The following is a 26,363-nucleotide window of genomic DNA, read 5'->3' on the forward strand; positions in this document are numbered from 1 at the left end:
TTTGTGATTCTTTAACCTTTTTTACGCTCTAATCTTCTTTGGACTCCTAGAACCAAGAAATTGTAGCAAGTGGATTTGAAAGACATAGACTAAGTCTCTTTGGAAATCTATTAGAAGATGTTGACTTGACATCTTGAGTAGGTAACTGAAGTTTAGCTAAGCACCAGTGAGAGCCCTAGCCTTGATAAGATTAGCAAGAAATGCTACCTGTGGTTTGGGTGTGGTGCAGTTAATAGTAGCATTGATGATAACAAGTATAATTTATATATGAAACACTGACTACGTTCTAGGCCATATCCCTATGCTGGGTTTCCTTCCCCCTTATTCCTCTGTCAGGGAATCGTACTTCTATCTGTTAATTTTCTGCTGATTTTTAAATAAATTAGTTCTTAAATTATTGTACTCTGTAGGCCCTCCTGGGGTCATAGACTACTCCTTTCAACGGACTGTTAAACCATTTTAGGCACCACACCAACCATCCGTGCACCCAGAGTAGACCCATTTACTTCATTTTTCCCTCATCACCACCACCACCACCATCACTCAGAGAACCTCACCTAGGCTTTGCCAGTGAAAACCATCTCTTTTTCTAACTTGAAGGACCTTGAAAAGCTTCCTTCATCACCTCCTGGAACCCTGAGCAATATGATCCCTGGATATGATACCCAGGTTTTTCAAAAGGGCGTTCATTTGATTCCTTGCATATTTTTGTGCAGTTCATGTCACTAAATTACAGAACCTTTTTATCATTAGACTACATAATTACCTAACAAGTTTTGATGTGATTTCCTGTAGTTGTTCCTCTTTAGAAACACTGGTTTATTTCAATCAGCCAGTGATGAAAATCAGCCTGCAGTTGTTTTGACACCATTTCCGTTTGCTACCAACATGGGTTTGGTACCTGAGCCTTCATAAACTTTGCTGTTAGAACAAAAAATGTTTCTTTCTTTTTTTTTTTTAAATCTCATGGTAAAATAAACATAACGTTGGGGCCGGCCTGGTGGCGTAGTAGTTGAGTTCACGGGCTCTGCTTCGGTGGTCCAGGGTTTGCAAGTTCGGATCCCGGGCGTGAACCTATGCACTGCTTGCCAAGCCGTGCTGTGGCAGGCGTCCCACATAAAATAGAGGAGGATGGACATGGATATTAGCCCAGGGCCAGTCTTCCTCAGCAAAAAGAGGAGGCTTGGCAACGGATGTTAGCTCAGGGCTAGGCTTCCTCACCAAAAAAATAATAATAATAAAATAAAAATAACATAAAATTTACCATTGTAATCATTTTTAAGTGTACGATTCAGTAGCATTAAGTACATTCACAGTGTTGTGTAACCGTCACTACTATTTCTAGAACTTTTTCATCATCCCAAACAGAAATTCTGTACACATTAAGCAATAACTCTCCATTTCTCCCTCCCTCCAACCCCTGGTAACGTTTATTCTGCTTTCTGTCTCTATGAATTTGCCTATTCTAGATAGATAGGTTTCTTTGTGCCTAATAGCAATACTAGATATTGTAGGGGCTACTAAAGATGTTCTCCTAAAGGAAAGGATAAGCAAGCATATGCTAAAATGCACACTGATGAAAATAAGTGTTATTATTTTGTAAAAATCTACCAGCTTCCCAAAATGAATCAGCTCTAAGCATACTGTTTGTCTTTCTGGAATTGTATGATTCTATTTATTTTGGCTGTAAGTGACAAAAATTCATTTTGAAAAAACAGGCAAAAAAGCGAATCATCAGTTGATTGAATCAAAGGAAAGATCAAATAGCTAAACCTGAGATGCAAGGTGCAGCTAAGTCTGAGGAAAAGCAGAAATAAGAGAACTGATTGCCTGCGGTACCCTTCCTATCTCTCTCGTGGGCTTTGTCTTCTCTCACTGCACACTGGCCTGCTCCACATGCCAGGAAACATGGCTGCCGACAGCACCAGAATTTTATATCTTATAGATTCCGTGATGGGAGTGGGACTAATTTTTACTATCTAGATTCCAAATTTTAAAATCTTGGAAAAGGGGCCCACCGTGTGGCGTAGTGGTTAAGTATGCGTGCTCGGCTTCAGCAGCCTGGGTTTGGATCCCAGGCGCGCATGGGGGCACCGTTTGTAAGGCCATGGCTGTGGCGGCGTCCTGTATAAAGTGGAGGAAGATGGGCACAGATGTTAGCCCAGGGCCGGTCTTCCTCAGCAAGAAGAGGAGGATTAGCATGGATGTTAGCTCAGGGCTGATCTTCCTCACAAAATACATACATACATACATACATACATACATACATACATAATATCTTGGAAAAGATGTGTTGACTCAGCATAAAGATGCCACCCATTGTCAACTAACTCTGGCCAGGGTCTTGTAAGAACATGACGGCTCTGCTAGTGGTCAAGTGGAAGAAGGTAGGGTGTGAGAAAGATGAAGTTCCTAGTAGAATGGGGCTGGTGAATGGACTAGCAATCTTATGAATGCCCACAATGTGGTAAAACTTGTTTATGATATGGGATGACCAAATGAATGATATAGTGAGCAAATTGTCTAATTTTGAACCACTTTTTCTTAGAGAATAGGGATTTACCCCATCGGTAGGTGTATATGTGCTTAAGATGCTCTTAGTTAATAAAACCTCCCTCTGGATTGCCTAAGTGTTATAGAGGTGCCGTAGATATAATTACAGCAATGCTCGCTCTCTCACTCTCTCTCTCTCCCTCCCTCCCTCCCTCCCTCCCTCTCTCTTTTTCTTGCTCCGTGCTATACCCTACTCTTACTTGTGACTCTTTTTTTTTTTTTTAACAACTTGAGATATATTTCACAAACTGTAAAATCCACCCATTTAAAGTGTACAGTTCAGTGGTTTTTAGTATATTCATAGAGTTGTACAACCATCACTACAAACTAATTTTAGAACATTTTTCAACCCCCCACAAAGAAATCCTGTGCCCGTTAGCAGCCGCTGCCCATTGCTCTCCTCTCTCAGGCTCTCCCCACCCTTGCCCCTAAGTTCCTGGCAAACCGCTCATCTACTTTCTATCTCTATGAATTTGCATATTCTGGATATTTCGTGTAAATGGAATCATATACTATGTGGCCTTTTACATCTGATTTCTTTCATTTATAATGTTTTCAAGTTTCATCCATACTGTAGCTTGTATCAGTACTTTATTCCTATCTTTTTGCTGAAGAATATTCCATTGTAAGGATATATATCACATTTTAATTATCAGTTGAAAATTGGCACAGTAAAAATGGGATTGAGGAATATTTCAGTTGTGGTAAATGAGTCTGAAATTGCAGTCCATAAAATCTAAATAGAGTGGGCAGAAGTAAGGGAAGCCAAAATAGGAGCAATAGAGTTAGTGACTAGGAAGCTTTCCAGAGACCAGAAGTCACACCAAAAGTTGCAGTGAGAATAAAAAAGGTTGTGATCAGGAGAATTGCAGAATTTAAAGTATTGGATGCTTAGAAAAACTGTAAGCCCCAATCTGTATAATGAGATATTATGCCAGTATTTGATTTTCTAAACAGTAACTTTAGTTAAGAATATAATTGCTAAGAATCTTGATAAATTGACCTTTAAAATAGTTTTGTATTGTTTTAAATTGTAGCTAACTTTGGCTTAAATTGGATGTTACACATTTTCTTACCAAATAGCTTTTCAGTTGTTCAAAATAATTAGATTGTTCTGAAATATTGAATTATAAAATATCAAATGATTTGCTTTTTTTTTTTCCCGAGGAAGATTGGCCCTGCACTAACATTTGTTGCCAATCTTGCTCTTTTTCTTTTTTCTCCCCAAAGTCCTAGCACATAGTTGTATATCATAGGTGTAGAGTTGTAGCTCTTCTATGTGGGACACTGCCTCAGCATGGCTTGATGAGTGGTGCATAGGTCCACATCCAGGATCCGAACCAGCGAACCCCAGGCTGCCGAAGAGGAACGCGGGAACTTAACTGCTGCGCCACTGGCCGGCCCCAGATGATTTGCATTTTTAACCGTATCATTTTCTTTTAGGTTACAGTGTAGGATTTTGGAAGTCCTCCCTCCATCACATCAAAATGGTTTTGCTAATGGACATGTCAGCAGTGTAGACGGAGAAACCATTATCATCAGTGATAGTGATGATTCAGAAACACACAATTCTTTTCAAAATGGGTAAGTGATTTTTATTAATTTTTAAAATGTTTATCAGATTGGATAATAATATACTATTGAAATAATTTTTTCTTTAATCCCTCCCTTCTTCCTTTTTAGTCATACTGTGGTATACTATCCATCTAAACAATGTTAGACACAACACATTAGAATTTGCAAAATTGAAACTTACCTAGTTAACTCTAGTCAGCTGCTTAAGAGCAATTGATGCTCACCTCATTCAGTTACACTTACACATTCCAGTTTTGTTTACTTGGAAAAATTTATTCTGTACTTTAATTATTATGCTTACTCACTTTATGGTGTGTATGGTAAAGAAACTCTGTAACTTTCTGAAATTTGGTCAATTGACAGCCTGGGTCAGCTGAGTGCTCTTGCAGAAAAATCACAAAATTCATGTAGATTCGCACCATCTACAGGTAAATTTAAAATCTCGGTTGAATCCTCAGCTGATTAGAAGTTCTTTCACGTGTTTTAGCTCAGCACCTCCTCTGTTCTCCACAACAGCTCTCTGAATCTTTGCTGCTCCAGTCTGTTTCCTCTTTGCCTTTTAGGCATCTCAAACTTAAGAATGCTTTCTCCAGACTATCTTACATCTTTCTTTTTGTTCCCTGTTTTCAGGGAACTGTACCATAATATTCAAATAAGAAACCTGAAGCCACTCTTAACTACTTCCTTTAATTCCTTTGCTCCTGAAATACCAGTAACTATCAAGTTCTCTCCCTCAGAGCCTTGTAACTCAAGTTCTCATTTTGTCTGACTTGCACTATTGTATCTATAACTAGCATTTGAGCGTTTACTGTGTCCAGGCACTGTGCTAAGTGCTCTATATGCATATTTGTCAGTCCTGGAAGAGTACTGTTATTCTTATTTATCAAGAAGAACCTGAGCCTTAGAAAGGTTAATGGGATTTGTACAAGGTCATCCAGCCACTACATTGCGTGACAGAAAAAATGATTTTTAAGTGAGTGAATGAAGCATGACATGGGCCTATAAATAAAGCTTTTGATACATCTTATTTTTTCTTGAGTTGCTACTGTTAAGCAGAAAAAGAAATTAATAGGCCTTATCTGTGTCTCTCATTGAATACAGGGTTTGAGATGCAAAATTAGTGGGTATTATGGTAGTTAGCAGCTCTCACAGTAGTTCATGTGTTTTGTTTGGACTATATCAAAGATTGTAACCCTTAAATGAAGTTAGTTATGTATTTGATGAGTCTTGAAGGGTTAAATACAGATTTAGTATATAAAAGATATTTTTTAAATTGATATTTAAATATGGTAAGCATTTATTTATCTAAATTTTTTAATTTTAAAATGATTTATCATTTAAGGCTATTTTGCAGTAACTTTTAATATACACTTCTAATTCTTTTAGGTGCTGTGAAGTGCTTTGAGATGAGGAATGTCTAGATTCTTAGGTTCTATTGTTCAGCTCATTAACGTCCTTTCCCTTCCTTTTTTTTTTTTTTTTGGTGAGGAAAATCAGCTCTGAGCTAACATCCATGCCAATCCTCCTCTTTTTTTGCTGAGGAAGACTGGCCCTGTGCTAACATCTGTGCCCATCTTCCTCCAGTTTATATGGGATGCCACCACAGCATGGCCTGACAAGCAGTGCATCGGTGCGCGCCTGGGATCTGAACCCCGTGCCTCCAGCAGCGGAGCGCACGCACTTAACTGCTACGCCACGGGGCCAGCCTACCTTCCTTTTAATTTGAATATGAGCTACCTGCATATTTTGTGGCTAATTTGTTACCTTGAGTACAAAGCAAATTAATTCAGAATCCCAATTAGCATAGCAACTATTTTGCCTATTGTGTGTAGCATTTAGAGCAAGATTTCCATCGGTGGGTCCCACTCATGCCACTTAATAGCAAGCTCATCACAAAATATAATTGAATTTGGCCATAGGAGTAATCAGTCATAATTTCTGCCTAAATAGACTGTGCCTTATCCCTTGAATGTAGGTACTTGGGATAGACCTTTGATATAGGAAAAGTGAGTAGGCTGGTCAATTCTTTTGTTCAGATATTTTTAACCTGTTTGTGCTTCTCAGAGAATCTGAGCCTTCAGTATACATCAACATCATAAAATGCCTAGTTGTTTGTAGATTGCTACTGCTGTATCCTGAGCTATCAGGAAGGGTGAGACAGTCATCTTTGGACCTTTACTCTGTTATTTCTATTAATTCCCTTACTTAAGTGAATAAGAAATTTACTCCTCAGTTGCTCCCTGCCAACAAAACATAATCTGGATTTTCTCGTGTTTCAGTAGGTGGATTGAAGGGAAGGGAATGGAACAATTATTTACTGGGCATTTTCCATGAGTCTTATTTATTCCTCAGAACTATTCTATAAGGGTAGATGGTCAAATTCTTATATCATTGAGGAGAAATGGAAGTTTAGAGTTAGAAAATTTGCCCAGCATCACATAGTTCATAATATCTGCAAGATATACTAAGGCAGCCTATTTAAAAATAAGTCTAGGTGCTCAAAATGATCAGCAACGTCTTGTGGGAGTGTGTGTGTGTTAAAATATATATAACATAATTTTAACTGTACGATTTAGTGGCGTTAACTACTTCCACAGTGTTGTACAACTATCACCACTATTTCCAAAAATTTTTCATCACCTCAAACAGCAACTCTGTACCCATTAAGTAATAATTCTCCATTCCCTCCTCCCTCCACCCCTAGTAACCTCTATGTGTCTATGAATTTACCTAGTCTAGATATTTCACCTAAATGGAATCATACAATATTTGTCCTTTTGTGTCTGGCTTATTTCACTTAGTATAATTTTTCAAGGTTGTTGCATGTTGAGATTTATTACAGAGCCTTCGATAGACCTATCTAAATATACTTTAGAATGAGATGAGGCTAATTTTTGTGATCATTCTGTCTTATGGCTGAATATTCCATTGTATGCATATACCACATTTTGTTTATCCGTTCGTCTCTTGATAGACACTTGAGTTGTTTCTACCTTTTTTGGCTATTATGAGTAATGCTGCAATGAATATTGGCGTACAGGTATCTGAGTCCTTATTTTAAAGTCTTCTGGGTGTATGCCTAGGAGTGGAATTGCTGGGTCATATGATAATTCGATGTTTAACTTTTTGAGGAACTGCCAAACTGCTTTTCACAGCGGCTGTGCCATTTCACATTCTTAACCAGTGATGGATGAGGATTCCAATTTGTCCACATCCTCACCATCACTTATTTTTTGGTTTTTTGATTATAGCCATCCTACTGAGTATAAAGTGGTATCTCATTGTGGTTTTGATTTGCATTTCCCTAATGACTAATGATGTTGACTATCTTTTCACGTGCTTATGGGCCATTTGTAAATCTCCCTTGGAAGATATACAAACCCTGTACCAATCTTTAAATTGGGTTGTCTTTTTGTTCAGTTATGAGAGTTTTTTGTACATTCTGATCATCAGAGTTATAAAAATGGAATATTTTGATACATTTGGGGGAGCATATTGATTATTTTTTTCAAAGCCAAATGCCATATTAGTAAAAGTATGGAATTAAAGGCTTGACTTTCTGTGAGGTTGCCTTCCCTCAGAACAACATATTATTAGCTCACTCATCATTCTGGGCATTGACTGCAGAATCTGATTGAACTAAGCAGTAACTCCATTATTTACCTTTATTTGTCAGCTTTTTTGGTAGGCATTGGTCAAGGTTTTAGGAAGCAGGTCACTTATTTTGAGGAATGGCATTAACACCTTAAACATATGCTTCTTAAACTAAGCTTGTGAAAGAGACTATGAAAAATTGCTCCTCCTCTTCTCGTCACAAAGCCATGGACATAGCAGCCTTAGTATTTTAGTGCCCTCTGACTCAGAGAGCTTAACACTTTGCAGAACTCTCTACCATCTTTGCCAAAATTGGATTCTAGAGTAATGATCTGAAGTCATTAATTTTCTCACTCAGCTGCTTACCGTGAGATTTATGACAGAACCTTTCATATAACTATCTAAATATACTTGAGAATGAGATAAGGCGAATTTTTGTAATCATACTACTAGGATACTTTGTGTAGATTATATAATAAAGAATACTTTAAATTTAGAATTCTTCACTTATTTTGTGAACCTACAAGCAAATTTTATTTTAAAAATTGACTTCTTGGTTATTATTTATAGCGCCAGATAAGGTTTGGACTATATTTTAGAGAAGATAATTTGCATCATATAAAATTGAGGTAAAGAGATTTAGGGTTTTTGTCTGGTAGTCCTTCTCTGAAATATAACATAACACATCATGTATCTGCTCTTAGTGTTCCTTTCTTTATTCATCTCTTATGTTTGCCCATCAAGAATGGGTTCGGTAGTGTTATACTTACGTCCACTCTTGTTTCTTTCTCCCAAAAGTTACTAATAGATTTAAAGAAACTTTGTATTTGAAAATCCTAACAACTTGTTAAGACCACAAACTGTATAATTACTTGATACAAATTTCCTTTCTTAAAGATTTGCAGTCACAGATTCTCTGAAAATTGAACTACGTTGATAGACAGTCCTGACTAAAATATTCACTAGCTTACCATCTGATTTCAGTAGGTAGTTGGCAGGTAGGTGAGTTTGTTTAGTTGTTTTTAGGATTTGTAGAAGAAAGAAACTAAACATGGTATTTGTAGCAGCTCAGATTAAATAGGTAAATGACAGTTCCCAATAATATAAAGTATTCTGCTGTTTTGATTTAAGGATATAAAAATTTAAGATCTGGGCCAGTCCCAGTGGGCTAGTGGTTAAGTTTGGCACACTCCACTTCGGTGGCCCGGGTTTGGTTCCTGGGCGGGGACCTACACCACTAGCCTGTCAGTGGCCACGTGGTGGCAGTGGCTCACATACAAAAAGAGGAAGATTGGCAACAGATGTTAGCTCAGGGCAAATCTTCCTCAGCAAAAAAAAATAATAATAAAAATAAAAAATAAAAAAATAAACAATCGGGCTGCTTCTCAACAATGGATAGAGTTGTATGGAGCCATCTCTAGGCAGATAGTATTTAAAGTTAAAATACGTTATAAAATATTATTATCCTGGCCTGAAACTAGTACATGAACAAGATACATTTTTGTAACATCTTATATCCTGGTGCTAATCTATAGAAGCACAAGGAAAATTAATTATTTTAGGAATCTCTTGAGGAATATGTATCCAGTTTCTAAATATTGTATGCACTGAATTTCTTCATGCAATGTAATCTGGCTGTAACGATAACCTGCCTAATTATTAGTAAGATTATGGAATCTGAGTGTTATTTTTAAAGAAGTAGACCTAATTGTTTTGCTAATTGTAGTCGTGTGAAATTTTAATGTATGAGAAATAAGGTTAGCATTTTAAATTTCCAAAATAATACTACCATGAGTAACCATCTTTGCTGAAAGCTTAATCATTTGGTGAGTTGTCATTGCAGCATAGTTATAGCAAATAGACCTTTATGTTGAAAGTATAGTTTTATTTTATTTTTTGTCATTTCTGTTGTGCTGATATAGAAAACATTTTAACTTGTGACTTCTTATTATCAAATGTTGTTCACAGCAACAAAAACAACTTCCATTATGATAAAATAAAAGTAGAACTAAAACTTACATATATAACTACGCATATTGAAATATGATATATTTATAAAATAAGTGATAAAATTTTGTTGTGAATAAATAATTGAAACAGTGATCTAATTTCTGTAAACGTAATATTTGGTGTTAGTATGTTATTGTAGAACTAATAACAGATCTCTTAATGGTAAGTCACAGTCATGGTTGAGATCACTAGATTCAACTTAGTCTTTCAGCTATTTAGGCCTAGGCTTTGGGAAGCAAGGGAGGAAAATGATTAAAATAGAGGTTCTTTTTATTTATTTTTTTTTATTTTATTTATTTATTTTTCCCCCAAAGCCCCAGTAGATAGTTGTATGTTATAGCTGCACATCCTTCTAGTTGCTGTATGTGGGACCCGGCCTCAGCATGGCCAGAGAAGCAGTGTTGGTGCGCGCCCGGGATGCGAACCCCGGGCCGCCAGTAGCGGAGCATGCGCACTTAACCGCTAAGCCACAGGGCCGGCTCTAGAGGTTCTTTTTAATATTAGCCTTGAAGTTCCTTTCTTATAGGTGAATCCACATTATAAGAAGCAGTTTCTCTTGGTCTCCAATAATGGTACTTCCTTGGAAAGAATCCAATTGTGATTTTATCTATACAGAGTTTTGTGTAAGAATATTTGCAGTGATTAGAACAAAGATTTTTATTCTATTGCTTTATCTTCACAAATGGATTTCATGACTTAGCAAAAAAAAAAGATAATTTTTTATACATGAAAAATCACGTGTTTTTAGCCTTAAATCCAATAAGATAAGGTCCATAAACAAGTTTTCTGTAAACAAATAATATATAAATTAAATATATTTATATATTTATAATTATGACTTAGAATATATATTTAAGTGCAATGTGTATTATACTTGATCAATCCCTTATATGTACAAAAGGGTGGTAATTAATTGCTAAGTTTGCACCCATCCAAAAAATGATATTGATAAAAACTTAATCAAGTCTATTGTTCTTGAGGGACTGTTGCTGATTCATTAAAGCTCACTTTTCTTTTTCCCCCATTTCATTTCAAGAAATTCCTTTATTGGAAACTCCCATCAAGACTGCTGTCTAAACACTTAGAGTTCTCTCTTTGATCTGTTCTTTTGGAGCAGTGCTTTTCAAACTGCAGGGTATAGCCTATTGTAGGTTGTGAAATTAATATAATAATGAACTTTAATAGAATAGAAAATGTTAGACTGTATTCCATATAGTAAGGGTGAATGTTTAAATATATCTCCTGGTTTATGTGTGTACTGGGTCTCACTGCAAAGATACTTGGCCCTCTAACTCGGAATTTAATGCTGTTACAGGTGAATACTTCAGTTTTGTTTGTGTGCTTGTCTCATGCATCTCTTTTGTGTTGAGCCCCCCCGACCCCAACTCTTGTGTACTGTATTTACATCACTTTGACTCTATCTTACCCTCATTGCAGAATGTTTCTCTTTATCATCCTTTCATATCATTTTCTTCTCTTCTCTGTAACCCCCGCTTAACATCCCCTTTACATATATGCTTGCCTTCTCAGAGGCGGCTTCTCCAGAATCCAACTGCTTTACTCTAACGGCACGGCTACCATCTTAGTCTTGACTGCCGTCAGTTCTCAGTTTGTTGCATTAGCTTTCTAGCTGGTATCCCTGTTTGCACCCTTTACTCATAGTCTTTTCCCCACATGGCAGACAGAGTGATCCTTCTTAAGAGTAAGTGCAATCATTATCACCCCGTTATTCAAAATCCTTTAGTGTCTTTTCTCAGGGTAAAATCCAAAACCTTTAATGACGGCCTATAATCTGGCCCTGCTGCTGTCTCTCTGACTGAATCATCTTTTGTTCTCCTTATTTATTCTGTTTCTTGTGCAAGCCGTGCATACTTCCACCTCAGGGCCTTTATACAGTCTTTTCTTTCTTTCTTTAAACTCATATCCCCAAAATTTCCTCATAGGTTGCTCCCTCATTTTTTTCAGATCTCTGCTTAAATGTCAACTTCTTGGAAGGCCTACCTGGTCAGTTTATTGGGGACCATCACTCTATATAAAATAGAGGCCCGCCCTCCACCCTGCACTCTGTTCCCTTTGGAGCACTTACCACCTACCTTGTTGTGTATTTTTTTTTGTTTGCCTGTATCTCCCCACTATGTTTCTAGTTTGTTCACTACTGAATCATCAGTGTTGAATATTTGGCACATTGTTGGCTCTTAACTATTTATTGAATTGATGGATGGATGGATAAAGGGATGAATGAATGCACTCTCAAAGGGAAGAAAAGATGAGAAGTTGGTGCGGGTAGTGATTAAATGTGTAGCCTCTTTGCCAGTTCATAAAACAGGGTAAACTATATTATCTCCACTTTTGCTCTTGGATTACATAGGTATGAAGAAGAAAGTCTAAAAGCAAATCCAAGAGCCTATTTGTTTGTTTACAAATTTATCTAACCTGAACCAGGTATTCTGTGCTTATTCATCTCTAATTAATTTCTTTGTCCAAGGAAAATTTATTGAATAAGTGATCAAAGTACCTACCTAACATAAAGTAGTGCTTTGTAATGTTTTAGCTAATAGAATGGTGAGGGATATCAGTAACTTATAAAATCCTAGTTAAAATAAAACTGCATTAGATTTCGTTATAGTATGTTCTTAGAAACTAGATTTCCATTTAAAATATCAGTTTTCCAAACAAATTATTAACTGATTTGTGTCTTTGCTCTTTTTTAGGAAGAAAAAAGATGCAATTGATCCCTTATTATTCAAGTACAAGGTGCAACCCACTAAAAAAGAATTGTATGAGTGTGCTATTGTTAAAGCAACACAAATCAGGTAAAACTTGGTGTCTTCTCTATGCTGGTTGAAAGTAGAATAATTATGTTAGATTAACAAGATTCGATGTAGAATAAATGGGTACTGTTGCAAGTGGTTGCCTCCCTTTTTAAAATTAGTGTACATTTTTATGCTCTTAGACTGATAAAGTGAATCCTGATGGACTCGTTGAGCCCTTTGTTTAAATTAGTAACTAACCCCAAATAATCTTCGCATCTAAGAAATTAAGAAGGATCCTGTTTATGAAGTACTCCTCATGAGAGAACTCAATTTTCAAAGTTGAAAAATCTGTTGATGCTTACAAATATGTCACATTTGTAATATTTTATTCGTTAGACACAAACATCTGATCAGTCTCCTCCCAGTCTTTAAGAAAGTTAAATAATAAAAAATGAATATTGGGCTGACCTGGTGGTGTAGTGGTTAAGTTCACTCACTCCACTTTGGCGGCCCGGAGTTCTCAGGTTCAGATCCTGGGCGCGGACCTACATACCACTTATCAAGCCATGCTGTGGCAGGCATCCCACATATAAAGTAGAGGAAGATGGGCACAGAGTGTTACCCCAGGGCCAATCTTCCTCAGCAAAAAGAGGAAGATTGGCGACAGATGTTAGCTCAGGGCTGATCTTCCTCACCAAAAAAAAAAAAAAAAAAATGAGTATCTTTAAAAATTCCTGTTTGAGTCCTAATCCAAAGAGAGAGGTAGTGAGTAGTTAATATTTAAAAGAACTGGCTCTAGGTTACATAGATGTAGTTGAGGGAAATTCCTGTTGTTGCCTGTTGATGTTAGGCTCTTAGTCTTCTGAAAGGAAGTTGACATTATGAGCCAACTCTCAACCTGCCATCTAGGAGTCAGTCTTGCATTTCATTTGATATAAAATAATTTTTTTTTTTTCCTCGAGGAAGATCAGCCCTGAGCTAACATCCATGCCAATCCTTCTCTTTTTGCTGAGGAAGACCGGCCCTGAGCTAACATCTGTTGCCAATCCTCCTCCTTTTTTTCCCCCAAAGCCCCACTAGATAGTTGTATGTCGTAGTTGCACATCCTTGTAGTTACTGTATGTGGGACACCGCCTCAGCATGGCCGGACAAGCGGCGCGTCGGTGCGCGCCCAGGATCCGAACCTGGGCCGCCAGTAGCAGAGCACACGCGCTTAACCGCTAAGCCACGGGGCCGGCCCTGATATAAAGTAATTTTACTTATTCTCTTATCCCTGTTGCCCTGTATATACTCAGGAGTCCAAAGGAAAGCGATAATAAATTGTGTCGAGTGAATCTTAAGTCAGATATATTACTTTCTGTAACTATATGGAGGTGTATATAGTTTTTCGTTTGGTTGGTTTTTTTGGCCCATCATTAATTTAAGATCTCTGGAGCATTCTACATTTTATTGTATATTGAAAAATAGTATTCCCAAGATAATGCTCATGGATTATTCAAACTTCTGAATTTGTTCAGTTTATGGGCAAATAAATAGCATAGTTGGGACAGCCACTATTTTCCTTATTCATAGTTGAGTTTTGTCTTTTTTTTTGCCTTTAGTTCATGATATATTCTTTATATACTGTAATTCCCTATTTAATATTTTTCATTTTTCTGTTTACTTTTTGGCTTATATGTTAAATACAATCCTGCTAGATCTTGGTTGCAGTCTTATTAACTCATTTCCTTCTTGAATGGTGAGCCAAGGAATTATGGGTGAGAAAGTTATACTCGATAATGGAAGACTTAAATGATTTTCAGCTCTTTGTTAGCATCAGAAGATAGTACTAATCGTATAATAAAGAGTTGGTAATATTCCTATAGGGAAGACTTGATGGGCTAGAGTAGCACTGACAAGTAGAACTTTCCGCAACGATGGCAATGTTGTAAGTGTGCTGACCTGCCACATGTGGTCATTAATCACTTGACATGTGGCTAGCAGTAGTGAGGAACTGAGTTTTTAATTTTATTTATTAAAAAACATGTGGCTAGTGGGTGCCATATAGGACAATACAGTTCTTGAGGACTAGTATATTTGTTCAATAGTCAACAGATAATTACCTCTCCTTGTCAGCTGTATGGTACTAGGATACAGCAGGAAACCAGAATCCTTTCTCTCATATAGTTCTTTCTATAGTCTAGGAAAAGAATATACATTTCTGGGAGGGCTACTACTTAAAAGTTCCTAAATTGTTTATTCACTCATAGAAGCTTTTAACTTGGCTTTTTCTTGAAAGGAATATATTGAATTCAGTTAAAACGTTTACTTTCTTTCCAGAACTTTTCCAGAAGTACTTTGTTGTTTATTGGTTTTGTTTTGTTTGTGGTGGTGTTTGTTACTCTTGTGGTTGCTGTTTTTGAATTTTGGGGCAAGGGAGAATCAGAAATACTATATTTTTAGAATCTTAATAATTCTAATTCTCTTTGATTTTAATCCCATGAATTTGTTGCCTGCCATATGAAGTTTAAATATAAAATATTGTAGAATTTGATAAAACTTATGTTCAACTCTGTTCACAATATCCATTTGAATGTTGATTTTACTTAGTGTTATATGGCACCTGGTAGTTGATTTTAATTTTTTAAAGAATTTTAATGGAGATACTTAGAGGAATGATCATCTAATTTTATAAAACTTGATTTACTCTCCATAGTATACTTTCCTTGATGTTTATTTGATTTCTAAGTGGTTCCTAAGCAACAAATGCATATACTATTTTTGTAATGGACTTTTATAATAGATCCACTCAAATAGATCTTATAACATTCTACGTAAATACTTCTGTATAAGGTTTCTCGTAACTTCCACATAAATACTATTGGAAAATGAGATGTCCTTTTCCTATGCTTGAAATTGAGGTTATAGATTTACAGAGATTATGGAGTTCGGATTGAATTCCTTGATACTAATGCTTTCCTCTTTCTCCTCCTTTTTCCTCTGTAGCCGGAGAAAACACCTATTTTCTCGTGATAAACTGAAGCTTTTTCTGAAGCAACACTGTGAACCACAAGATGGAGTCATTAAAATTAAGGTAATCAAAACAGTGAAATTATTTTTTGGAACGAAGACAAAAAAGACAGAAATGAGTAGTGTTGTAAAGTTGTAACTTGGCAGAAATGTTATTTCAAAGTTGGTTGAAAATAGCTCTCTTTTTATCTGGAGCCAATTTTTAGTAATTTTCTTTACATTTATTGGATTAAATACTGTTTTTGCAATGGCTAGAACTGCTAGGTGGCTCAGGTACTACCATTTTTTTTTCCTTGTAAAAAAAAAAAAAATCAACCAGCACAGGTGAGAATAGATGGAAAACTTGGGGAAAAAAAAAGTTATGGAGGTGGGACAACTATCATGTTCTAATAGTGTGGTTCTGGCTCACAAAAATGGAGTCAAAGAACAATGCTAAAACAGAGCCTACTAGAGAGGAGAACAGTATGTGCAATGAAAAGAACATCAGAGACCAGTACTAAGCAGACAGGTTATATTTTATTAATAACCATTAAGAGGGGAAAAATAAAGTTTAGAAGCCTCATTAAGTTGTACATTAAAAAGTTAAATGGTAAAACTAATTTTTAAAAATGAGAAATATTTAACTCACATTGGGAGAGAGAAATGCTGTCTAATTTAAAAAGCAATAGAATGGGTTAGAGGTATGCATGTGTCATAAATCAGCTACTGTATGCTTAAGATTTGTGCATTTCATTATATGGAAATGTTACATCAAAAGAAAAAAATGTTAAAAAAAGAATATGTGAGTTTACTTTATGTGAAAAGTAGCATTTCAAATCTCTAGAGACCAAGATAGATCACTTGGTTAACTATTTGGAAAAATAAAGTCACATCTAACTCAAAAAAAAAAAAAGGAAATGAAACAAATCTTAATGTTATGCATGCTGAAGTATTCAGGAGGAGCTATAGAAAAGGAATAGCAAGGATGAGATTTATTTGAGAATATAAACTTATGTAAGTTTAAAAATGTCATGAATAGATTTCAAAGGGCAAGTGCTGGAGGAAAAATACTTTCAGTGAATACTATGAGGAGCTCAAACAATTAGAAAAACATAAGCACTCCAGGAGAAAAATAGACAAATAGACATGATCAAAATTCACAGTGGATGAAATATAAAAACTTGAAAACATAAAATAATCTGAAAGAAATAATGTTTTTTAATGTGAGCATATTTATATATTTATCTTGATAAGAGGAGAATGCTTAAATTATGCTCTGTCTATAGAATTGAATATCAGGTAGCCATGCAAAATGATGCTTACAAAAAGTTAATGATTTAGATACTTGTGATAAGCGACTTCTAGAACAGTGCCTGGCACTTGGTGGGCAGTCACTGGATATAAGAATAGTTGTATATGTGTATCATAAATAGCCAATTGGCCAATTTCCCTAATTTAGAAAGATCTCTTACACGTCAATGAACAAAAACAACCCAGTTGGGGAAAAATAGTGAAGGACGTTAGCAGTTATTCACCATGGAAAATAGTCAATAAACGTGAAAAGAAGTTCAACTTTACTTGATAAATAAATGAGAATTAAGGTGACAGTAAACATTTTTCTCTTAAGAGTATAATGAAAGATTGTCATTGGATATTCTGGTGTATTTGCACACACATATGTAAGCACACATGCACACACACACCCCCCCAAAACAACAAGTTTGATACCCAGTGCAATGAGTGTAGACTGTTGTTAGGAGTACCTACAAGTACACAAAGCTGTAGGTATTTATGTTTACTGTATGTGTTGTGTGTGTGAATAAGGAACCTTGGCAATTAATGTATTAAAGCCTATTTTGACCTTTTTTTGAGTATATATATTTAAGAAGAAACTACCTATATGCTTTATAGTCATATGTAAAGGTCAATTCTTTATATTCAGGATTTATGTGGGATAGTAGATGACCATCTTAATGGAATTTACTTTAATATAAATCCTAATAGATCTTGATTTATTATGATGACAGAACTGATTGAATTTTAGGTATTAAAAGCTATGTTCTATCAGAAATAAAAATATTATACAGAAAATAGAATATATTTTAGAATATAGAAATATTCCTGTTTTGTTAATAAAGTTTTGTATCGTTATTTTCTTATACATTTCCTGAAAGATATTTCTGTAAATGACACGTTTTCTTTGAGAGAAAGAAAGAATGATGGTCTTGGCCATTAGACCAAAAACAATCTTCAGAATTGCTAATCAAATACTACAAGTCTTGAGTTGGACGTGGAAGAAAGGTGAACAAGTTCTGAATACAAAGTAAAAGGAGAGAAACTCTTTCGGGTTTAGCCGTTGTCCTAGAGCCACACCACTTCTGGTGAAAATGAGATTGACTTCCCTGAACTTCAATTCTGAGTTGAAACTTTCTAGGAATTTGTCAATATTTCTGCTTTTATCCAGACCAACTTTAACATTTGATACATAAAGTATTTAAGTTATTACCCCAAACTGGGGGGAAAATCTAAATGTTCAGCAGTTAGAAAAGGATTAAGAAAAATTGATTGGGTTAATACAGTGGATTTTTAATGTTAAATATATGGATTATTTATTTACATAGAAAGTTACATAGAAAAATTAGTCAAAAGCAAAGCAAACAAAAAAAGATTACTGTATAAATGTAATTTTGAAATAGTTTTAGAATTCAAAACACTGTTGAGGGCCAGCCCCGTGGCTTAGCCGTTAAGCGCACACAGTCCGCTACTGGCGGCCCGGCTTCGGATCCCGGGTGCGCACCGACGCACCGCTTCTCCGGCCATGATGAGGCTGCGTCCCACATACAGCAGCTGGAATATGTGCAACTATGACATACAACTACTGGGCCTTTGGGGAAAAAAAGGAGAATTAGCAATGGATGTTAGCTCAGAGCCGGTCCTCCTCAACAAAAAAAAAAAAAAAAAAAGGATTAGCACGGATGTTAGCTCAGGGCTGATCTTCCTCACAAAAAACAACAAAAAAACAAAACCAAAAAAAACACTGTTGAAACATTCTTGAGTATTTTATGGTGAAGTAATCCTTTGAACTGTGTTTTTCTTTCTGATAAAGCTGATTAATTATATAGTTTTTAAAAGGATCAAGTAAACCAACTAAAATGTATATTACTACATAATAACACATGAAATTTTAATGCTTTTGACCTGGTCTTTAACAGCAGTTGTGTGACATGCTACAGCACATCTATATATGATTTACCTAATGTGTTATTATTGTACCCTGTGTCTTTTGTTATGAAGGCATCATCTCTTTCAACATATAAAATAGCAGAGCAAGATTTTTCTTATTTCTTCCCTGATGATCCGCCCACGTTTATCTTCAGTCCTGCTAACAGAAGAAGAGGGAGGCCTCCCAAACGAGTATCTGTCAGTCAGGTAAGTAGAGAATATATAAAAACTACATCGTAGCTGTTAATAAAACTATTCAAGATCAAGAGCCGTGTTTGGCTCTCCTCACCCCCATAGCCTGTAGGAAGGAACACGTTCCTTCACACACAAAAAATGTGTGTACTGTATGTTGATAACTGCTCGGCAGTGAGGCTTATTGAAGTTTCAAGTGTGAATGAGACATGGCTCTCATGCCACAGGGATTTCACCCCAAAGTGGAACAAGCATATAAGCAATTACTAAAATGTGAAGCAGGATGAAATACAGGGAATAAGTTATGGGGTTGAAGTGTAAAGAGCATTTAAAAGATAAAAGATAATAAGAATAGCACATTAAGCAGGTTAGAGACATTCTAATAAGAAGTAAAGTAAAAATAAACTTTTGACGTTGTTTAACGTTGGCCACAAAAATGTTTCTGCCATCTCTTTTCTTTGCCTCTTTCATATTTGATGTCTACACCATCTAGTTTATTTATAAGGTACCCTGGAAGATTTTTTGCGTTTCTGATGCATATTTTTAAGGCTCTCTTTATATATTACCAGTCGTTTTTCTTGAGAGGTTTTTGTAGTAATTTGTAGAATTAACTCATATTCTGTATGTTACCATGCATAGAGTTATTAAAAGTTCAGTTATGCTTTAGAATAAAACTTAATTTTAGTATAAAGAAAGTGTAGTTGGGCCGGCCCCGTGGCTTAGCGGTTAAGTGAGTGCGCTCCGATGCTGGTGGCCCGGGTTCGGATCCCGGGTGCGCACTGATGCACTGCTTCTCCGGCCATGCTGAGGCCGCGTCCCACATACAGCAACTAGAAGGATGTGCAGCTATGACATACAACTATCTACTGGGGCTTTGGGGGAAATAAAGAAAGAAAGAAAGTGTAGTTGATGAGGGCTTAAATTTTTTGGTTTTTATTCTTACTGGAAGAACGGGGCAGATCTTGTGTTGCGTAAAGTTGTGGTTCTACAACTTTAGTTTCTTGGTTTGCTTTTTAGGAGGACAGCGTTGCTAATAAACAGACTATTGCAGGTTATAGGAACAAAGCTACTAAAGAAAGAGAGAAACTTTTGAGACAAGAAGAAATGAAGTCACTGGGTAAGTCTTAACATTCTCTCCAAAAACTGTTTAGGGACAGGAAAGACTAGTTCTCTGTGCCTGGGTAGGAGATGTTTCTAAAATGGCATATTTCTGGTTTATTTTTTTTTAAGCATAAATGGTTTTTCCCCTCAGGTATCTATTGATTTTTATGATAAATGAGACCTCTGCTCATCTCTTAAACAATACTTGAAGGTATAGCACATCCCCTGTTAAGCTGACCGTATGCTAGATTAAGCACAAGTTGAGTTTCTAGGGTTTACAAGCTGTTTTGGGCTATTTTGTTTGATTCTCGCAGCCTGATAAAACATTACTTCCCACACTTGACTATATTATGAGTCACTTGAGAATCTTATTAAAATGAAGATTCTAAATTAATAGGTCTGGTGGGAGAAGAGATTCTGCATTTCCAACTGAGTGATGCCTTGCTGCTGGTCTTAGGACCACAGCTGGGGCAGCAGGGCTTTCAGAGGCAGGTGTGTGTTTGTCCCGGGGCAGTAGTTCTTAAACCTAACGAACTTGCTTTCCCATTTTAATCACCTGCTGGCTCCCTCCAGGAATTTACAACCTGTGAGTCTGCTGATCTCACTCTACCTTAAAGTATTTCAGGGATTCTTTTGTTACATAAAAAATGTGTTATTTTCTATCTGTGTATAGTTCTAAATTTGATCTTCCCCACAGCCTTTGAAAAGGCTAAATTAAAAAGAGAAAAAGCAGATGCCCTAGAAGCAAAGAAAAAAGAAAAGGAAGATAAAGAGAAAAAGAAGGAAGAATTGAAGAAAATTGTTGAAGAGGAGAGATTGAAGAAGAAAGAAGAAAAAGAGAGACTTAAAATAGAAAGAGAAAAGGTATTCATTTGATATATTAGCTCTGCTCTCTACATGTAGTAAATAGTGCTTTACAAATTTAAATTCATAGTTAATTTTCAAACGCTGTTACCACTTTCATTCACATTTGTAGTTGTGCATAGAGCACTGATAAACAGTCTTGGTTTATCTCCCTTTTGCTTTGGAAAATGTAATGAATAATTTAAGGTTCAACATATATATATACATGACTTTACACTGCAAAACCTCTTCTAAAGTGCAATTCTGAAGTTGATTTTCTTCATTATCTAGACTTCCAAATTTCGAGAAGATGGTATACATAAAATTTCAAAAATAAAATACATAGTTAGAAAAATACAATAAGATCTGTGACTATCAAGAATTATTACCATATTCTTATTCTCTTTGAAGAATAAAGTATCTGTGATAATAGGGTATTTTAGCAAAGCTTGGGTTATAATCTTTAGTGGTAGATAATCGTTAGAGAATTATGTAGCTGGTTTCCTCCAAAGCCAGTCATTATCATTGGTTTTCTGGGATAGTCACAAGTAGCCTTAGGAGATCATGTTACACATTCTGCTTGTTTAAATTCCCTGTAGTTTCTTAAATTATTTCAGATAGGCCATTGTGGTGGAGGTGGAGATGTCTAATACATGTTCCCTCCAGAAAATGTAGAGCACAAAAAGCACTGGTAATCTAAATGGTAACATTTCGAGAGAGCATTGTTAACACTTGGACTAATTATTTCTAGTTTTTATTCTAAGCCTTAAAAAAAGAGATCCAGCATTTATAATTTTGTATACTTTTTTATTGTTTAACATTATTATAAACATTCCTTCATGTTATTAAATTAACTAAGTAAGGTGGAATTTTTAGCGATGCATACTACTTAATAAAATACTTATACGTAAGTGCTTTACAATTTTTGCTCATAAATAATGATACTCTGTTCAGATTTGTGAATAAAAGTCTTTTCTGTTTTTGGATTATGTCCCTGGATAAATTTGTAGAAGTAGGATGATAAGTTGAAGGGTAAGAACATTTAAAAAATTTTCTATACACGTACATAGGTATTTGTTTGCCAAACATGATGTGCTTATTTACATTCTTAGCAATAGTGAATGAGAATACTCGTCTTATTACATCCTACAAGAATTATTGGGGTGGAGGGGAGTGACTTATTTTGTCAGACTACTCAAAGCACAGGTAATAAGTTCTGTAACTATCTAGTTTTATGTTGAAAATTTGGTAAGTGCCTATCTGTTTACCTTCGGTGTTCCTAAATTTCAAAGGAAGAGAATAATATTAACATGTTAAACATACCTATTGGGAAATAATTATAATAAAATGTTTTACTTACACTCTACTTTATTAGAAACTTTTTAGGGTCAGTATTTATCTTGCATTTTTATATAGCAGAAGCAAGAAGTAAGAGTTGCAAAAGACCAAGTATGCAAGAGAAATGGCCTGGATTAAAGGAAAGAGAAGTCCACCAACTAACTATTCTACTATTGCTTTTACTTACTGCTCTCTCTGTGTCCCTAGGCTGTTAGTCAGGTTTAAATGAATCTTGAAAATAACAAATGTATTACAGATATAAGGGGAGGTTTTATTTAGGTACTCTAATAATTTGTTACCTACTCTGTCAGGATCTAATTGATTTGAAGTAGGCAGAGAGCTGCTACAGGCAGGGTCAGATTGAATTAATATTTATCCAGGAGCTGCTATGTGTCGGACATTTTCCATCTTTATAGCTGTTCTGTGAGATAGGCATTGTTTTGATCAGTGTTCTGACACTTGAGTGTGCATCAAAATCACCAGAAGGGCTTATTAAAACATCGGTTGCTGGATCCCAACCCTAGAGTTCATGGTTCAGTTTGTCTAGGGTAGGGCCCAAGTATGTGTATTTCTTACAAGTTTCCCAGTGATGCTGATGCTGCCTTATAAATTATAAGAATTTTTATTAACCTTTTGTTTTAGGAAAGAGAGAAATTACGTGAAGAAAAGCGAAAATATATGGAATACTTAAAACAGTGGAATAAACCCAGAGAAGATATGGAATGTGATGATCTTAAGGTATAAGCATGTTGTGTGATGTTTCACACACCCATGTTCTTCCGTGTGCCCTATATGGCTTTGCAGATGAAATCTTTTTTTAACAGTGGCCTCTTCATATTTAACTAGGAAGAAATAGCCAATGAAACAAATGCTGTATTTAGAATTCTGAGGTAGCACTGTTAGTATTTTATAACAAGCCCTAATAATGATTCTTATTCTGGGGAAATAATTGGTCATTTGTGTGATCCTTGATAATCCAATAACTGCTGGGGCCAGGCATGCATTTACCTTGATTACTAGGTAAAGACTCTGCCCACATCCAGAAATGACCAAAGTATCCAAACCAAACTCACTGATTTCAGTTTATAAGCAACCATTTTTAAATCAGCAGATGGTGGATTAATTTTGTTCCATACCCTGAGGAGTTCTGACATTGAAGGTAATATTGGCACAGCTAATGCCTTGACCTTAGAATCTAGGTTAAAAGTCCCTCTTAACTAGGAAATGCAGCCAGAAATACACTTCAGCCTAAAGTTATGTTCTTAGTTTGGTGAGGAAAAGGTCCCTAGAGACTGTGTTTTAGTAAAGTTGGAATAAGGCCAGGACATGTATAATTTTAAAAGTTCTAAAGGTGATTGTGATAAAAATCCAGGGTTGAGAACCACTAGTCTACATGAAATAATTCTTATTAGGTAAAGACTGTATCATACCTACCTTTTAAAATTTCCTATACTTGACTCAAGTAGTTATATAAATTGTTTAATCTTGCAGGAACTTCCAGAACCAACTCCAGTGAAAACTAGACTACCTCCTGAAATCTTCGGTGATGCTCTGATGGTTTTGGAATTCCTTAATGCATTTGGGGAACTTTTTGATCTTCAAGATGAGTTTCCTGAGGGAGTAACCCTAGGCAAGTGCTATTGCTGTGTTATAGTTCATCCTAAAATTAGTGACTTAAAAAAACAAATTATCTCTCAAAGTTCCGTGGAGTCACTGGACCTAGCTGTGAAGTCCTCCCTTGGGGTCTCTCATGTGGTTACAGTCAGACAGTGGCTGGGACTGGAGTCATCTGAAGGCTTACCTGGCTAGATGTTCAAGATGGCTTCTTCACACACATGCCTAGTGCCTCAGTGCCCCTCCACGTGGCATCCCACTCCATCAGAGTAGCCTGCCCTTCTTATGTGGCTGCTGAGGGCTCTAAAAGGCAAGAAATAGAAACCGCTAGCCTTCTTAAAGTCTGCCCTATTCCAGTGGTCAGGCCTGCTGGTATTGAAGGGAGTGAAGGAATAGACTCCACTTCTTGAAGGTGGCATGGGATGTAAGTGCAGGGAGGGAAGGAATTGTTAGCCATATTTGGAGACAAGTTATCACCTACCTTTAATTTGTGATTCTGTTTTGCCTCTGTACTTACATACTTTTACTCTGTATACATCATTTATAAGAGCTAAATTAGTATGAAGAAGGCGGGGTCCTATTTTGGAGTTTTAGCTGTCAAATAGCGAAATAATTATCTTAAGATCCAAGTAAAGACTCTCAAAGACAGAATTATAATGCCACTCTTATTTTAATAAGAGTGTATTCTTCAGGAGGGCTTTCACATTCCCTCAATTTCTCTTTATGAGCTAGGTGAGGCATGAATCATTGTGCCTTACAGATCAAGAAGGTCTAAACAATGCTGGTTTAGGTAAGAAGTTTAGGTAAGATGAATTAGATAAGACACTTTTATGACTTGGACCCAATATTAGGATTACACCTAACGCTGATGATTACCCCTCCTCTGCACTATTTGGTAAACAGTAATGTCCCACATAGCTCTTAAGAACAGTGGGACAACAATAACAAATCTTTGCATTGTTATTCAAATTAGAATAAAATTATAATTTTTAATGTGTGCCTTAATTTGCACCTCAAATTTAAACTTACATGAAATATTATATTGATCTACTGAGGCTAATTTGGCTTTCTTGAATGTGGTGATTCTGGCTTATGATTTTATTGTATTTAATCATTTTAAATTGTTTTTTGATTTTGCCTTGGGTAATACTTGGCTCTACTTTGATAAATGGGCACTTAAGAAAATAGTTACACAGGCTATTGTTGATTAAAATGTTTATTATTCCAATGGAGTTGTTTTTTAAGTACATGAACAGAACTTTAAATTTATTTTAAACATTTTATTCACAGAAGTGTTAGAGGAAGCTCTTGTAGGAAATGACAGTGAAGGCCCACTATGTGAATTGCTTTTTTTCTTCCTGACTGCCATCTTCCAGGCGATAGCTGAAGAAGAAGAGGAAGTAGCCAAAGAGCAAATAACTGATGCTGACACCAAAGGTCAGAATTCAGTATTATTGATGATTGATAGTAGCTTTGTAGTGAAACTAATTTTTGAAGGTTATTTTAAAATTAACTTGGCTTTTACAGTTATAAAATATAGTTGTTCAAGTTACCTGATTCTTGAGTCATATACTAACATGTTATCACTTGTTTTATAAAGACTTTGTTTTAATGTATCCTGCTTCTGATGATCTTAAAAATATTTTTTCCTCAATGTATCTTGCTTTTTATTCCTTTAGATTTCTTCTATGATTTAGGAGCATTACAAATTTCATTGACCAGTATCTGTAATTCCAAGAGATTCTGCTAAATAGCACTGATTTTTTGCCCCCACCAAAGGAAATATTTAATTATTGTTATTAATAATTTAAATTGAAAATACTACTGCTGATTTCATTTCAGATCTGATAGTTTTTAGATCAGAGTTAAGTAAAATTTAATTTTTTTGTTTCATTAATTAGTTTGAACTAGGAATTTTACCCTTTAAATTCTATGCACTTAAATATCTAATATGAGTCAGTGTGTGGTACATATTAATGTAGGAATAATTCTTGGGGAAACTCTTTTTTTATTTTTAAAACAGAGTATGTTCACTATTTTGTTTAGGATTTATCTCAATCAGAAGAATTGTTAAGCATTTATATTAAGAGATTGATTTGGCTTCCTGAGTAATACTCTCTGTGAACTTTGCCACATATGAGATTTAGGATCAGAAGCTTTATTAAAAAATACTTCAGTATATTGCATAAAAATTCACAATAAGAATTAGCTATTGGGAGACATCTTGATAGCAGAATCTTGGTACAAAAAGATGAGACATTCCTCCATTCAGATAGTATTGTTGGCCTTAGATAATTTGAGCTCATTTTTCTTTATTCCTGGTCCCTGAAGCAGCAGGATGATGATGAGTATCCATCCGATGTTGGTTGCCTTTTGATTTTACAGCCTGAGTTCAAGCAAAATATATTCTCTAGCTTGAGCATTCTCTAGAGTGCTAACATCATAGATTCCTTATGAAGGCCATTTTATAATGTAGTCCCCATTGTCATCTCAGATGACTTAGTTAAATGAGACTCTACTAAAGGGAAGACGGAGGGTAAATCCATTTATAAAACATCTAAAGGTTTTCTGAGATGACAA

General features: G+C 35.7%; 1 protein-coding gene across 2 annotated transcripts in view; it reads left to right on the forward strand.

The window, feature by feature from the left end:
• BAZ1A (bromodomain adjacent to zinc finger domain 1A) overlaps positions 1-26,363 on the forward strand; it is an 85,077-nt gene that overhangs the window by 28,278 nt on the left and 30,436 nt on the right. For both annotated transcript variants that reach the window (XM_087422650.1, XM_087422654.1), the window contains exons 3-11: positions 3,997-4,137; positions 12,444-12,545; positions 15,471-15,558; positions 18,768-18,902; positions 19,905-20,004; positions 20,686-20,852; positions 22,812-22,907; positions 23,661-23,799; positions 25,074-25,220. In XM_087422650.1, coding sequence (XP_087278776.1) covers positions 3,997-4,137; positions 12,444-12,545; positions 15,471-15,558; positions 18,768-18,902; positions 19,905-20,004; positions 20,686-20,852; positions 22,812-22,907; positions 23,661-23,799; positions 25,074-25,220 — 1,115 coding nt within the window. The remainder of the gene's footprint in view (positions 1-3,996; positions 4,138-12,443; positions 12,546-15,470; positions 15,559-18,767; positions 18,903-19,904; positions 20,005-20,685; positions 20,853-22,811; positions 22,908-23,660; positions 23,800-25,073; positions 25,221-26,363) is intronic.

The sequence above is a fragment of the Ceratotherium simum genome, chromosome 3 (genome assembly GCF_057802395.1).
Source record: "Ceratotherium simum simum isolate JZ-2026a chromosome 3, ASM5780239v1, whole genome shotgun sequence".
In the NCBI taxonomy this organism is placed as follows: Eukaryota; Metazoa; Chordata; class Mammalia; order Perissodactyla; family Rhinocerotidae; genus Ceratotherium; species Ceratotherium simum.